The following is a 16,178-nucleotide window of genomic DNA, read 5'->3' as shown; positions in this document are numbered from 1 at the left end:
TGACAGTGTATGACCAGTCTTGCTTTTTTTTTGATCAAGTATTGAAGGGGTGTATTTATAAAATGTTCACAGACCAAACAGCTCTGCAAACATCTAAGTTTTAGACTTACAGCTCACTATGGCCACTAGATGGAGCCAAGGAGCACAGGAATTTCCTATGCTCTGGCTCTATCTAGTGGCCATAATGCACTGCAAATCTAAAACATTAATGTTCATAGAGCTGTTTGCTCTGTGAACATTTTCTAAATACACCCCTTAAATATTTGCTCAAAAAAGCAAGACCGGTCATACACTGTCAGATTATACATCTCAAATATGATGGGAGCTCTGTCTGTCATAGAAAAGACCAACACTCCCTTAAACCCATCAAAGAGTTGTTTTTGTAAATATCTTAAGCTAAACCACAGTAATCCTATTTATGTTGTTTGTAAGGGAACAGAATACAGCTATTTTATTACACACCTCAAATTATGCAACAACAGAATGTTCTTGGCTTCATTACTAATTGGGAACTATTGTTTTCTGTACATTACACTACTTTTATTCTACAATAAGTTCTGTATTAAAAATAGAAAGTTGTAAAACCTTATGGAGGAAAGTCAATAAATCTTCTACAGCCTTTATACATTATAACCCCAGCCGTTTTCAGTTAAACAAGAAAAACTATATATTGACGCAATTCATATTTCATCTTCTATTGTTGGATTTTAGATCCTCCATTTAGCAGATCCATTTCTCTGAAAGACAAAATACAGCTTTTAAGTCTACATGCAAATAAGAGAGCAAACTAGCCTTACGGAGCACATCAGTTTCAGTACGGACAGCTGGATAAATAATCTAATCTGTCTAATAAAAGAAAGCTTGTTTACAAAATCGGCAGAGCTAATCTTATTTGTAAAATGCCTGCTTTCATTCCTACAATGTGTTCTACGGTTCACAGCTGGCAAAAATGTCTTATTTTTCTAATGCATAATACAGCGGTACTTGAACCTATGGCAACCAATCATTTATTTAGTTGAAAGCCTGCTGAAAGTCTACCTGAAGTAGACCAGTTGCTTGTTGTTAGTCCTGCCATTGTTCATTCCAATTGAGTCTATAACCTGCAAATTGTTCACTCTATACAATATGCAAATGGCAAGTGACATTAAATAATTTACATTTACTTTAATTAGGCTAACCATCTAAGACACAGTCTTGTATAAGATAATATTGATAATACAGCCGTCACGGCTTCCACAAAGCCAACAGTCATAGAGGAGGCCTGCTTCAATACTCCCACCTTCCTTCCTTGTACAATTTTTTTATCTGGACAACCGTTCCATTGTAAATACAGCCAGGCAGAACTGATAGTACAGAGTGTGCTTAAGATGAACAATGAATTACACATATTCAAAGTATGTACCGCCACATGTACAGGCTTTGGTTGCACATAGATGGAAAGTAAGCCTATCCACATTCAGAGGTTTGTAAAGAAATGAAATGACAAGCTAACTTGAGGTTCCTGACTAGGTAGGGAGGTGTTCATGGAAGGTGTCATTCATTCCAATTGAAGGAGAACATTTTATTGCACTTGTCTCACTACTCATCATTATTAGTAGCAGTCCTGCTTTCCGTAGCCAGTCTAACACAGCACAGGGATTGGAAAAATGTGTGAAAAAACACCAAAGTATGCAACTAAATATGTGTGATGATTATAATAGTTTGTTCCTGGACCAAGTAATATCAGATTCTGTAACTGAAACTAGTTTGAGGTCAATTTTCTTTTTTAAATATACAGTATATACAATTCCTAGCGCATTATGGGAACTAGGAACACCATTTGTCAATTTCAAAGTTCACATTTCAGTTTAAGCTACTGATCTCATCCCACTTTTCACAACAGAGGTAAGGAGGATTGTTTGCTGAATTTGGCTTTTGAATTTTACAACTTACCTCTTGCAGAAAAATAGCACGGCTCACAGTGAATAGTTTGCTTATAGATCCACATACTGTCACCAGCCTTTAGATTTTTCAAGGAACCAGAACATGCTTCACACTGAAATACAAGAGATATGATCATGTAGCTGATGTAAAGATTAAAATACCACATTCATGTAATGCAGGAACATGCTCTGTCTGCAATAATGGCAGAGATTATTATACAATTAGGCTGGGCATAGATTTGTTTCCCCTGCAATTATGGATGGGGTAATATCTGTATGTCAGCTGTAGTCCTGAGACTCACCAGAGTAAGGCTGTTAACACAAGGCATTCTGGGATTTCTTGCAGCAGGAATCCCAGGTGTCCCCATGCAGATAAAGTGAATGACAAGGTAACAGCGGGCTGCATCTGTCAGCCGCAGTCCACATGTTATTGTACACGGTACGATTATATGCAGTTTGGGATAGGTGGCTCTCACTGGATGCATCTATCCTGCCTCCAGTGACAATCATCTATGCCAAACCACGTGTAATTGTACCATGTACAATTACATGTGGACTGCTGCTGCCAGATGCAGCCGTTGTCATTAACTTGAATGGGTATAGCGGCCGCATCTGAACGAGGATACCTGGAATTCCTGCAGCAAAACGTACGGATTCTTGCTGCAGGGATCCCAGAACACAGCCTAAGTCCCCATGTAAAAGGGGCCTAATTGCATGATACACCTTTTAAAGTGAAGCAACACACACACACACACACACACACATACACACACACAGTAAATAGCTTCTTTACCTGTTCTCAGTGAGAAGGAATGAACAGACATTTGTGAAATCTACAGTATGAGAGTGATTCCAATGTCTAAAGCACTGATGATAACCTCCTGAACTGCTATTAGGCAGCAGGACCAGGGTGGGATTGGGCCATTTATGGCCAGCCTTACTTATAGCAACCAAACAGATTAGATCAGTGATTTCTGATCTGCTGGCATGTTTACTACACAGAGAAAGAGACTACCATGCATGGATGCCAACTTGGGATGAGTGGAGAACTGAAGCACATGTTTGATTACTTGTCCTCTGAGGCAATTGGGATTAAACTTCACTGTGAATCTGCAGAATTCTCCATTATTTGCAGAAGAAACATTTTAGTGTATGTGTTTAGAAACACACCAGCTTAAACCACATTGAAGTATGTAATGGAGAGGTACTGGACCTGACAATAAAACCATATCTTAGTTCATCATTAAATTAACTTAAAGTACAGCTCTAGCCAAAGTCTTTTGTTTTGTACAAGGTTTGGAAGGGTTCGTACTGTCTTCAGATTTGTATTGATTTTTCTGTAACCATTGTGGAGATTGTTCTTATTTCCTGTGTGGTCATGGAGGCAGGAAGTACACAAGATTTACCCTAATATAAGGCAAAGGGCCCTTGGTTGTAAATGTCAAAAGGCTACTGGCCAGTATCTAAAGTTCTGCCAGCATTGGGGACCTTAGTTGGAGTACTCTTAAACAAAAATTTTGTGAAATGGTGGCATGGTACAAAGTTCCCAATAGTGAAGGGTTTCCTGGTAATTGGATTTCTTGTGGGCCAGTGAAAGTTCCCTGTCTCGGGCCAGTGCCCAATGACATTTCAGACAACCTCTAAAACAGGCAGGGTGATGATCCCTGTCTCAGAAATCTCAGGATCTCTGGCAGCAGTCATTGATTCACTCAATCTCCACAGCAGCAGCCACAGCCTCTCTGAGTGGCAGTATACAGCAGCAGCAGTGATGTCTAACTGCAGTGAACAGATGCACAGCAGACAAACAGATGACACAGTCCTGTCTGCATTCTCGCTCCATCCCAGATAGCAAGCAATTGAGCTGCAAGTTTGAAAATGACTTGCTAAACTATTGCAGACTTGCCAAGCTTCACAATTTTGTTGCACAATTACATCAAGTCTGCATTGCAAGTCTCCAGACCAGCGAGCTTGCAGAGCTCTTGCTAAGACCTGCAGGACTCTTGCTGTAGACTTGCCAAGCAAATTTGCTACAAATTCAAAAAGTGTCAACTAGAACTTGTGCTGCAAGTGTTCTGCAAGTCTACAACTTGCCAGGAATATGTGCAGCAAGTTAACAAAATTACAATTTCACCCTGCCACAAGTTTGTAGCAAGTTATCCTTGCTATCTGGGATGTGTGTCTGAACTCCATGGGTATAGCGGCCGCATCTGAACGAGGATACCTGGAATTCCTGCAGCAAAACGTACGGATTCTTGCTGCAGGGATCCCAGAACACAGCCTAAGTCCCCATGTAAAAGGGGCCTAATTGCATGATACACCTTTTAAAGTGAAGCAACACACACACACACACACACACACATACACACACACAGTAAATAGCTTCTTTACCTGTTCTCAGTGAGAAGGAATGAACAGACATTTGTGAAATCTACAGTATGAGAGTGATTCCAATGTCTAAAGCACTGATGATAACCTCCTGAACTGCTATTAGGCAGCAGGACCAGGGTGGGATTGGGCCATTTATGGCCAGCCTTACTTATAGCAACCAAACAGATTAGATCAGTGATTTCTGATCTGCTGGCATGTTTACTACACAGAGAAAGAGACTACCATGCATGGATGCCAACTTGGGATGAGTGGAGAACTGAAGCACATGTTTGATTACTTGTCCTCTGAGGCAATTGGGATTAAACTTCACTGTGAATCTGCAGAATTCTCCATTATTTGCAGAAGAAACATTTTAGTGTATGTGTTTAGAAACACACCAGCTTAAACCACATTGAAGTATGTAATGGAGAGGTACTGGACCTGACAATAAAACCATATCTTAGTTCATCATTAAATTAACTTAAAGTACAGCTCTAGCCAAAGTCTTTTGTTTTGTACAAGGTTTGGAAGGGTTCGTACTGTCTTCAGATTTGTATTGATTTTTCTGTAACCATTGTGGAGATTGTTCTTATTTCCTGTGTGGTCATGGAGGCAGGAAGTACACAAGATTTACCCTAATATAAGGCAAAGGGCCCTTGGTTGTAAATGTCAAAAGGCTACTGGCCAGTATCTAAAGTTCTGCCAGCATTGGGGACCTTAGTTGGAGTACTCTTAAACAAAAATTTTGTGAAATGGTGGCATGGTACAAAGTTCCCAATAGTGAAGGGTTTCCTGGTAATTGGATTTCTTGTGGGCCAGTGAAAGTTCCCTGTCTCGGGCCAGTGCCCAATGACATTTCAGACAACCTCTAAAACAGGCAGGGTGATGATCCCTGTCTCAGAAATCTCAGGATCTCTGGCAGCAGTCATTGATTCACTCAATCTCCACAGCAGCAGCCACAGCCTCTCTGAGTGGCAGTATACAGCAGCAGCAGTGATGTCTAACTGCAGTGAACAGATGCACAGCAGACAAACAGATGACACAGTCCTGTCTGCATTCTCGCTCCATCCCAGATAGCAAGCAATTGAGCTGCAAGTTTGAAAATGACTTGCTAAACTATTGCAGACTTGCCAAGCTTCACAATTTTGTTGCACAATTACATCAAGTCTGCATTGCAAGTCTCCAGACCAGCGAGCTTGCAGAGCTCTTGCTAAGACCTGCAGGACTCTTGCTGTAGACTTGCCAAGCAAATTTGCTACAAATTCAAAAAGTGTCAACTAGAACTTGTGCTGCAAGTGTTCTGCAAGTCTACAACTTGCCAGGAATATGTGCAGCAAGTTAACAAAATTACAATTTCACCCTGCCACAAGTTTGTAGCAAGTTATCCTTGCTATCTGGGATGTGTGTCTGAACTCCAGGGCACCCAGCACAGTCCTCCCCTCCATTCAGGCACTCTGTGAGAAGTAGTTCTATGCTCCTTTCGCTGCAAGCACTTCTCTTGTGCCTAGACTTTAGTTCCCAAAAGTCTTTACAACTCTGAGTGTGCTGTGTTTACCCAAGCTGCTTTACAGCTAATGCAAGTACCCTTGACACTGGTTGTTAAGGGCAGGATTGTCCAGACTGCAGCAGCCAATTAAGATGCTCTCCTGGCTCTCCTTTCCCTTCAACTGTCCATCAAGCAGAGAGTGGATGCAGCATCTAGGGAGCAATAATCTGCCAGGCTGGTTAAAGGAGCCACAGCCCAGTGGGTGCTACATAATTATAATATTTAATGACTGAATATTCACATTCCTGTATAAGTACAATCATGACTGATTATCTTTACCTTAAAGCATGTTGCATGGCAGGATATGTTTAAATCTTTAAGGATCATTTTGGCATCAATTCCAAGTGGCTTCCGACAGTAAGTGCACATGTCCTTTTCAATAACAGATCTATTTAATATAAAAATGGTAATTAGTTCCCACAGTGTTAGACATATAATCTAATGTACTATTTTTATCATGTCCGATAATAACTAAATGCAACATTACAAAAACTGCACTAACAAATGCAATGTGTTGTTATTACCATTTCCTTTCAACTCAAAATATACTAGCATCTCTTTGAGACAAAACTATTTAACTGAGGCATATACTTGTTCAGCAGATTTACTCATAACAGCTAGAAAGATACTTTCTGTTATCACACAACAGAGGACGAAAGCTATTTGCTAGCTTGCTTTACTTGTGTAACGCATTTTCAAGTATAGACCAGTATTATGGAATTACTGTCTGCACTCATTGTTTATTCTTACGGTGAGTGTTAGCATTGACTAGTAATCACTTTAGAACCTTAATAATCATCTTAATAGTGAAATGTCCTAAAAACCTTTAACAAAGATTCTAGGACATATTTCCTACCTTAAGCTCCTCTCCCCCTGCCGCCAATACCCCCGCCGCTATTACCAGCAAATTAAAAGCCTGGAATCGCTATGTATTATATAGCAGGTGCAGCTGTCAAAATGCAGCAGCTCCTACGTAAAATGACATGTGTAGATAGTCTGCAAGTGTCATTGAGTAATACATTATAGCAATGTATTTTTACACTGTATTTACTAGTTCAGTCATATGGAGATCAAAGGTGTGACCTTTAATCTGCATGTGACATAAGTTAAAGCAACCTTGCAAGAAAAAAGAGATCCTATTTAACCCCTTAGTTAACCCTAATTAGCCCCAATTAACCCAATTCCTCTCCTTCTCCCCTTAGCTATTATTTTTTTGCTGATTTTTTTTTTTAATGTTAATTTTTTTTTAGCTTAATTTTGTTTTGTTTGCTATCTCTTAAAAATAATAATAATAATTGCATTTGCAAATAACTTGGCCATGCCTTGTACCAGAAACATAATTTTCGTGACATTTTAAATGGGACGAATTAAATCAAATCTATACCTTTTATTTATAGTAAGCCTCCATTCCCACTTTTGTAATGCGACATCGCAGATGCACTGCAGTAGGGCAGCCCATTCATTAGAGGAAAATCGCACTCAAAGAAGTACATGTACCTTTTTTTAAATGCATCACACCATATGGCACAGTAATAGGTTACCAAACCATGCGATTCAATGCTCATGCAATGCTTAGATACTTTAGGGAGCCTAGGTGCACCTAACACCAACAACATGCGATGTAGGATTACGTGCGGCAGCACACCTGCTGTTGCATCACAAAGATGTGAATGTAGCCTAAAACTACTTTTTTTAAAGTAACACTGTTCAAAGAGAGACAGAGAGAGAGAGAGAGAGAGAGAGAGAGACAGAGAGAGAGAGAGAGAGACAGAGAGAGAGAGAGACAGACAGAGACAGAGATAGAGAGAGAGAGAGAGAATGTATATATATATATATATTATTTTTTTGGTGAGAGAATATATATATATATAAATATATATATATATTCTCTTACAAATAAAATACTGTACCTACCGATCAGAAGTGGAATAGACAGTTTTAATGGAATTTGATATGATAGATTGGCTATCATATATATTAGGTGATGATTTCCTGTTAAAGTAAAGAAACACATTTTAATTTTCAAGGTTTGCATAAACATACCTTATATTAATAAGATAGGAAATGTCTCTGCTCCTCTGCTCCATCTAGTGGCAGGAATGAACTGCATTCACCCAGCACTTGGCTGGGAGGCAGATTTATAAATCAGCCCCATTTATATTCTGGCAGTGCGATAAAACATATTGTTCAAATGGAGGAACACATACGTTTTTTGTTACCTAGTGTCTTATTTCGTGCAAAAAAAAAATAAGACACTGTCTTATTTTCGGGGAAACACGGTATGAGGTGAGTGAAAAGCACTCACCTCATAGTTCTCCTTTAAGATTGCCTTAAAATATTCAGATTTTTCAGGTTCTAGGATATGCAGCCAACAAAACTATACCAAATGATCAGGCAATATAGCCACAGAAAAATCTAGAGGGTTTTCAACATTCTGCTGTAGATCTCATAGAGATCAATGAATATACAAGACATTTATGCTGTACTTTGTAAGATTACCATGAATCCTGTGTGTAGGTAACATTGGGTCGAGTACTTGGTCCATCAGTAATGTCTTTGTAAGTTGTTGTTGTTGTGGAACGACGAGATGGAGCGTCACTGCTGTCATCTGAAAGCTTGTAGGAAGTTGAGGTAGTCGAACGTCTGCTTGGGGAATCCTGGGAGTCATTGGCAACATTGTAAGTTCTGGTTGTGGTTGAACGCCTGTTTGGTGCATCAGAGCTCTCGCTTGTAATATTGTATGTGGTAGTTGAAGTTGAACTACGGGTTGTAGTATTGCTGCTATTAACAGGATATTTGGTTGTCCTAAAATGATGAAACTATGCATTTTAGATTCATTATATAGTACACCAAAGAGTCTTAAATCTTAGATAGCACAGTAACTAGGGACAGTTACTAAAAACCGCTTAAACACTGCAAACAAGTCAAACAAAAATTAGACCCAAGAGCTACAGTCTTGTCAAAGATTCCCAAATGAAATTGATAAATATGTCACATACTCTTTTTCTTTTGACTTAAGACACCTGTGCTGTAAAATAATTGTTTCAGCTAATCTTTTTGTCTCAGCACCTTTGGCCATATTGTAACATTCCAGCATCAAGTTAGTATAGTCATTGACATTACCATTACTTTAGAAAGGTAAAGTCATCTTACACTTGCACAGATGCTCTTGACCTCAGCCTCCCAAGCCATCTTCTGGCTCTGTCATTTGACCTCCAGAACCACAGGAGGACAGAAAAGTAAACCAGAAGGAAGCCTTAGTGCCCGGCTCTGCATGTAATGCCAACTAACATGATAGGTAGCCATAACATCACCTGCTACACCTTTATAGTTTGTTAAGCAATGAAAACTGCTGAGTTCTGCCCTCAGTTCTCTTCACCAATAGAGGCAAGAAACTTTGAAAAGGAACCATATGAAGGCACATGCAGTTTTGGAATGATTACACTAAATAATTACCTGTGTTTACCTGTGAGAATTCAGCCCAGATGAAGGGGACATTGATCTCCAAAACATGTTGCCCTTACCTTTACACTGCATCGTAAACAATTCCAGCTTGTATTTTATGGAACATTTTTTGTATCTATTTCATTAATTCTACTGCAGCTTGCCCCCTCAAGCCTTCGGTTTTTCATTACCATAGTCAACAGGGCTGTAAAAGTGAAGTCTCTCACATGGCAATCTTTCTCTAATGGGGCAGTATATCATACAATTACCAGTCTCTCTCTAATAAGCTCAACCAGCATAATGGCTGGTTAAACCAAGCTATTTGCCTCTAAAACGCTGTAAAACACACTGCAGAAATAGGTCAGATAGCCCTGCTCCAGAACACTGATTATTAACCAGTCATAATGAGTTACACCAACCTTTATTGTACCAGGCGTGTCCTAGTCCCTTACTAGGATTATCTTGTAAGTAGAAGTTTTCAGTGGTTGGCTGATAAACAGCCATATGAGCAAAGCCCTGCTCCAGAACACATTCTACAATAATTTACAGGTTCACAGGAAAGACATTTTTACATTAAATTGGGGTCATATAGAAACTGAAGCCCAGCCTTAGATCCTTTCTATACAGACCGAATTTCTCCAGGACAAGGAGTCATGACTTTAGAATGTATATCCAGTGTCACCTTCTGGAGAAATATGGTGTCCTGGCTCATCTAGCAATATATAATGGCACTCTGTGTGGGAGGCCTTCATTCTGCTTTATAATACAATGACACAGGGAAGAGTGGCCCACTTTTGCAAGGTGGATGGGGAAGAGATGGATCCATCAGTATCACTGCAATGTCTAAGACTGGCCATACACTTGTCTATTTTTTTTGTTCAACCCGCAGGCTGAACGAAAAAAGTAGACCAGATTCCTCCATCAACACAAACAGCGTGTTAATCAAGGAATCCCCTGGTTTACATTGTATTCTGACAGGAGCCGCCGACACCTGTCAGAATACCCGATCAGAGAGGGCAGCTCATTGGCTGCCCTCTCTGATCGTTCGAAAATTTTCCAGCCGGCTCCATCAAAAAAACACGCCACAATTTGAACAGTGTATGGGCACCTTAAGACAACAATTAATTTAAGAGAGCGATAAAGAAATAAGCATTTGTATCTGGATCTCCAATCTTAAACTTAAAGAGTGCTGCGTTACCTCTCAGGGATAGGTGCATGTCCTGTAATTGTAATTTCGGTCTGTCAAAGTAAACATGTGCAGTCTAGTATCAGGCCGTAGGGCTGTCATGTTAACCTTTTTCCTGTCTGAGCTCAGGCCTGATAACTGAGATATTCCGTGTGCTCGTGGAGGAAGTTGTGTTAATTAAACCTTTTTCGCAACTCCGTTTTTATATGAAAAGTTTATGTTTGTCTTTTATCAGCGATTAGCTCAAGCAAGAGATAGAGCAGCCTTGCAGTCTGACACTCAGCATGATACTTTTGCTCTGACAGGGAGAGAATACAAGTAAATAGTAAACGTAATCTCTGAGATATAAGGCTGCACAATTATAACAATTCAAGAATAAAGATTTGGACTTTTATAAATGCCCTTTATAGACTGAAAATAAATAAAAATGTTAAATGTTAATGATAAAACATAACCATAATACTTTCATAAATATGTATCTATTAAGATTTTTTAAATAAGCATAAACATTATCTATGCTTCTGAACACACGGTCATTTAACAATTTGAATGCATTATTTTGTGTGTTGCAGGCTTTTTCTGATGAATATAATTCTCTTACATGGCCTTTCTCTAGCAGATTATGACAAAGCAGATTTGCTGTGTCTGAATGATACCTTTTGTCTACTATACAAGAACAACACACTCACATTCTAAATTTAGAATCAATTGCTCTAACACAGCTGAAATTAGTGACAATTGCTTATCCTTCACTTGTTTTCAGATGCCTATTCTTTCCATGTTCCCCAAAAGCCTTTGTTGTCACTTTTATGCCACAGGAAACTTCAAATAATCCATTAGGAAATGCATTTAGTACAGTTGTTTCTACTTTTCTTTTAATGTTCGGTCAGAAAATTTTTTTCCAACCTGACCAAACGAAAAATTTGATCGCGATATAAAAAAAGAAAATCAGTGATGTACCATCAACTGTTTTTTCGTTCGCAAGACTGCTCCTGTACGATTTCCAAATGAAAACCGCACAGTGTATGGGCACCTTAACTTACCCCTATTCTATCCAAAACTTTAAAAAAATTAAAAGGGTTATTCACAAAAGGGTGAAGAGTTTGGAGAAGGCAGGAGAAGGAAACAATCTAGGACAACATAGCTAAACTGGAAAGTGAGCTGAATTGGAGAATTTTTCTAAATCAGCTATGTTGTCCTAGATTGTTCACTTCTCCTGCCTTCTCCAAACTCTTCACCCTTTAGTGAACAACCCTTTAGGTTTTAACTTTAGATAAACTTAAGAAATTATTCATTAAACTTGCTATGCAGAAATAATATCTTATGTATAATTCATATTCTCACCCTTTGTTTCCTTCTCCTGTTATGGCAATGAGGTCATCCAAATCTTGACTTCTGCAATGTACCATTTAAAGAACATTTAGAGACATACTGTATCACAAAACATGAGCACTTTCTACAACATGTCCTCAATAGCACAAATTATGTTAAAGGTTAATTCCACCCAAAATGGATTTGTTCTTTTTTCGTAGATACTGAAGAGTTAAACCACCTGACAATTTTATACACAGTTTAAGTTTCTGAATTTAAGTTCCAGAGACTGCACACTTGCTGTTTCCATTATGAGGGGCTCCCACTCTTCCATTTGATTTATTTTTTAGCATGGAACATGCAACAGGGTGAGCTGGAACATTGTAAGGTAGCCAGGAACACCCAAGACTCCCTGGTGTATAGGAACAGAGTATGGTACTATAGCAGAGAATTCTTGCCATTGAAATATCCACGATGTATAATACGTCAGAGGTTGATTTAGTTCACCAAGCTCCACCTAAAACTAAAATATGAATTTGGTGGATTAAGCCTTTAGCACAAATAAGCATGTTCCTTCATCTGCGACTATATACACACTACCTTTGTTGGACGAAATTACCCCACCACAATCTGATCATAGTCAGCATTGGGGTAAGTAGACATTGTAATTTCACCTACCATAACTGTACACAACACTTGACCATTCCTTAAAGGCAAATTATATTCATTTTGGGCAATGTTATGGATTTTAATACATTTTGAGAATGATGTTGATAGAAGAACTCTGGGCAGTTAAACAATTAACCTTTGTAATGGGGCTACCCCCACACTACAGGGGGTTAAGAAATGCTTGTTTTGGTCTAGGGTCTAAAAAAAAAAAAAGATATACTCACCCAATCCTTGGTCCCACGTCAGTGACGGCTCACCTCTCTCCCCCTCTGCTCTGGCTGTTCAATGCCCCTTGGTGTCCTTCCAACGCAAGTGAATGGACATGATGACATCACAAGTCCATAGAACGCTGGAGCCGGGAGGAGATGAGGTCGCGGGGACTGGTCTAGCAGTCACTCATGTGGCCTGAAAAAGTCTCATAAGCAACAACACTACTGTCATAGAAGCCAGGTTTCTATTGTAATGCCTATGGCTAAGGGACTTTAATTTAGGAACCCATAGTGCCTTCCTTCTGATTCTGGTAGATTGGCAGTGCCATATTAAGCACCTACATTTCCTGCTGCTCCCCTTTTTATAAATACAATTACACTGCTTGATCAGGTGGGTTCTGGGAGACTAAGGGGTGCTACATTTTTATTAGCACATGTGCTGTGTGTCTGTCTCTGAATACCTTTGACCGTAGGAATTGTGTACTACGGATTTTCAGATATCTTCAGTGGTGACCTTTCCGGCCACATTAAGGAGGCACCAAAGCTCTCATTACATGAACTTTCAATTAAATTAGGGCTGGATTTATCATTCATTTTTTGCCATCTTCATTAGAATGAGGTCAGCTCACGTTTTTGTTTTTTTACATATTGTCACAATAATCTAACCAGGTTAGGACAGTTAATACTAGAAAATGTTAATTGTATAATAGTTGATCCTAGCAAAAGGGTGTTCTTCGGGTGCTAAGTTTGTGTGCCTACTCGCTTCAGCAACAGAAATCCAGACCTGAATGTAATAGTGTTTTCACTATTAATACCTCATGGTATTTATTGCTCTGATGAAGGTTAGGTCTACTGTTAAGTTCATGAGTTAGGCTAAGGCTAGTTTATGGGTTTATTAAGGTTTAAAGGCAAATGCTCAGTTTAAAGCCAAAAGCCCATTTTTTTTATATTGGAAGGAGTAGGGAATGGTTTAATTTTTTTAATCTGTCTCCCATTCAAGAGGTTTCACCTCCTGCCCATTAGATAAAAGAAGAAGCGAGAGGTTCTCACCAAAGTAAGGGTAATGCCCCTTTAGACAATTGTCACTTGAACAAGTGTCACTGAAAGATTTCCCCTCTGATACTGTTTTGGTGACACTCACAATTTTAGATTTTCCCTCATTTTCAGTTTTAATGAAAGCGGTCACTATTCACTTAGGACAAATAGAGAGAATTTCTCTAACAGGAACGGCAATTAAAACTAACAGGGGTTCTGCTGATCCTTCCCTGCTCTATCCAAATCTAAAAAATATACCCTTTTTGGCTTTAGATATACTTTAGGTCATTGTGTGTCTGTTACTTTTTCAGGTTTGATAAGTGTATAACAAAAGCCATTCATGTCATAAAACGCCCATTGCAAATAAAATGCAATTTTTATAAGCCAAAAATCAACACATCAACCACAGAACAACACACAACAGTTTTATAATAAAAAGTATACAACAGCATATTAACAACACATTCTCACTTTACTTATGGATAAATGAATAACAGTTGTTACAGTCAATTAACACGTCTTTGTGTTAAACGGCCAATCAGGTTGAGGGCAGACTAGGAGCAAAACTGGAAATTCCACCTTTACAAGAGTGGGTGTTTGAAGGGAATAATGTTTTGGCAGCCTGATGAACTTCATAAAGTCATCGCATTAGAGTTAAAGCTTAAAGCACAGTTTGGTGACAGACTGAATCACCTCCAAGTTTGTTTTTTTATATCTTTCTTATATACTCCACCAGTAAGATTTTGTACCACCTCCTGATTCTATCATACAGGGTTTTATACATTGGGGAGAACGCAGCTGAAATAGTGAGATTTCCAAGCATGCTTTTGCAGTGGTTGCAGTGAACTGCAGTGCAGAGATCCCATTGTAAGGACACATTCACACTGTAACACGTGCATTTTCATGTGTTGACGGTGTTAGGCAGCACATTCAAAATGAATGGGCTGCAACAGACCTCAGCACATGATTAAATAGGTGCTCTCTGCAATGTTTTGTAACACAATGCACAGGACAGGACACACACAGGCAAAGTTTTTCAGTTCATTGCAGATACGCTGAGATGCAGTTTACAATGAATGTCAGCACAGCATACCAACACACTTAACACGCATTACTGCAATGTGGCTGGTGTTGCATTGAGTGCACTGAACACATTTGCCACAGATCTGGTTTTTGGTGCCTTGGCAGCCCATATAGCATGTGACATAATGTGGATTAACACCCCTATATTAAATGCAGCACAGTGGACCGCCTTGGTGTTATTGGAAACATATCCTTTAAACTACCAATCTACCGTGCTTGTCAAATAAACCTAATAATTAGTAAATTTTACTTACCCCTTATTTGTACTAGTAGTGTTAGTATTTTTAATGTCAATTAGATTGTCAAGATTTTGAGTCCTGAAAAATATGCATGCATTATTGTTTAATATAACGCTCAACACAAGATTGTTTAAACAAAATAAAACAAACAAATTATTAGGGCAATTTAAAGGACACCTGTACACCTATCTTTGTTTGCCTACAGTATCCAGTGATGGAAACTCAGCCCTGAATATAATGGTATTTTTACTGTAAAGGTGACCATACACTGTGCGAATCTCAGCTGGTTCTTGAGGAACCAGCCGTAATTCACAGAGTGGGTGCCGGCACCCTTTCGGCCAGTTGAAAAACCAATGATCCAGGCTGGCCAATGAGGTGCTGGCTCTGTTTGGGTATTCTAACAGTGGCCAGCAGCCACTGTCAGAATACAAAGGAAACAGCGAGGATTCCTCAGTCAACGAGCTTGTAGCATTGATGGAGGAATTTGTTTTATTTTTTTCTTTTAGCCCGCGGGTAGAACAACAAAATAGAGCAGCATATGGCTGTCCAGCGTATCGTTATGATCGTCAGATTAGGGTTCCATTTAGTGATTATGGTCAGATTAACAGTTACATGAGGTTAGGGTTAAGTCTAGGGATTAATTTAGGTTTAATGGCAATGGTGAGTTTTCCTTTCGATCTGTCAACAACTGTATGTAGTGCTAGGGCCTGCCTGATTGAATACAGATAAATTGGATAATTTAGGTAGGTTCTCATGGTATAGATTTTTGGTAAATCTAGAGTTGATTGTATACATATTGTACGGTCGTATGCTGACCCTAACGCATGAACCATAGGATGGCACACAAATAATAAGATAGTATAAACACTAAGAAACAGCATATTAGTAAACAATTCTTTCAGGCAGTCAATTGGGTTAAGACTAAATTGGAAACAACAGCCTGGTGAACCTTCAGGAAGGACCACTCCACCAAAAGTGGTCATCCACTGTGTAAATGGTGTCTAACTGAATTACACACAATGGTTTTTATATTTCTTATGAACTCCACCAGTGAGATCTGTGTCCTCAGCTTTATCCACCTGCTCAAGCCATTATTTGGTTGTCCATGCTTGCTTTGCATTTTTATACATGATGGTAAATGCAAAACCAGTAGAGAGACCCACACTC

General features: G+C 39.1%; 1 protein-coding gene across 1 annotated transcript in view; it reads right to left on the bottom strand.

Moving 5' to 3' along the window:
- Nucleotides 1-324: 324 nt before the first annotated feature.
- SCEL (sciellin) overlaps nucleotides 325-16,178 on the bottom strand; it is a 30,503-nt gene continuing 14,649 nt past the window's right edge. The window contains exons 7-13 of the mRNA XM_018565380.1: nucleotides 15,027-15,089; nucleotides 11,810-11,860; nucleotides 8,335-8,640; nucleotides 7,750-7,827; nucleotides 6,115-6,223; nucleotides 1,933-2,035; nucleotides 325-737 (exon numbers count right to left, since the gene is read on the bottom strand). Coding sequence (XP_018420882.1) covers nucleotides 721-737; nucleotides 1,933-2,035; nucleotides 6,115-6,223; nucleotides 7,750-7,827; nucleotides 8,335-8,640; nucleotides 11,810-11,860; nucleotides 15,027-15,089 — 727 coding nt within the window. The 3' untranslated portion in view covers nucleotides 325-720. The remainder of the gene's footprint in view (nucleotides 738-1,932; nucleotides 2,036-6,114; nucleotides 6,224-7,749; nucleotides 7,828-8,334; nucleotides 8,641-11,809; nucleotides 11,861-15,026; nucleotides 15,090-16,178) is intronic.

The sequence above is a fragment of the Nanorana parkeri genome, unplaced genomic scaffold (assembly GCF_000935625.1).
Source record: "Nanorana parkeri isolate BGI_ZX_2015 unplaced genomic scaffold, ASM93562v1 scaffold838, whole genome shotgun sequence".
NCBI lineage: Eukaryota > Metazoa > Chordata > Amphibia > Anura > Dicroglossidae > Nanorana > Nanorana parkeri.
Note: the sequence above shows the minus strand (reverse complement) of the source record. Positions and strands in the feature narration are given on the sequence as shown.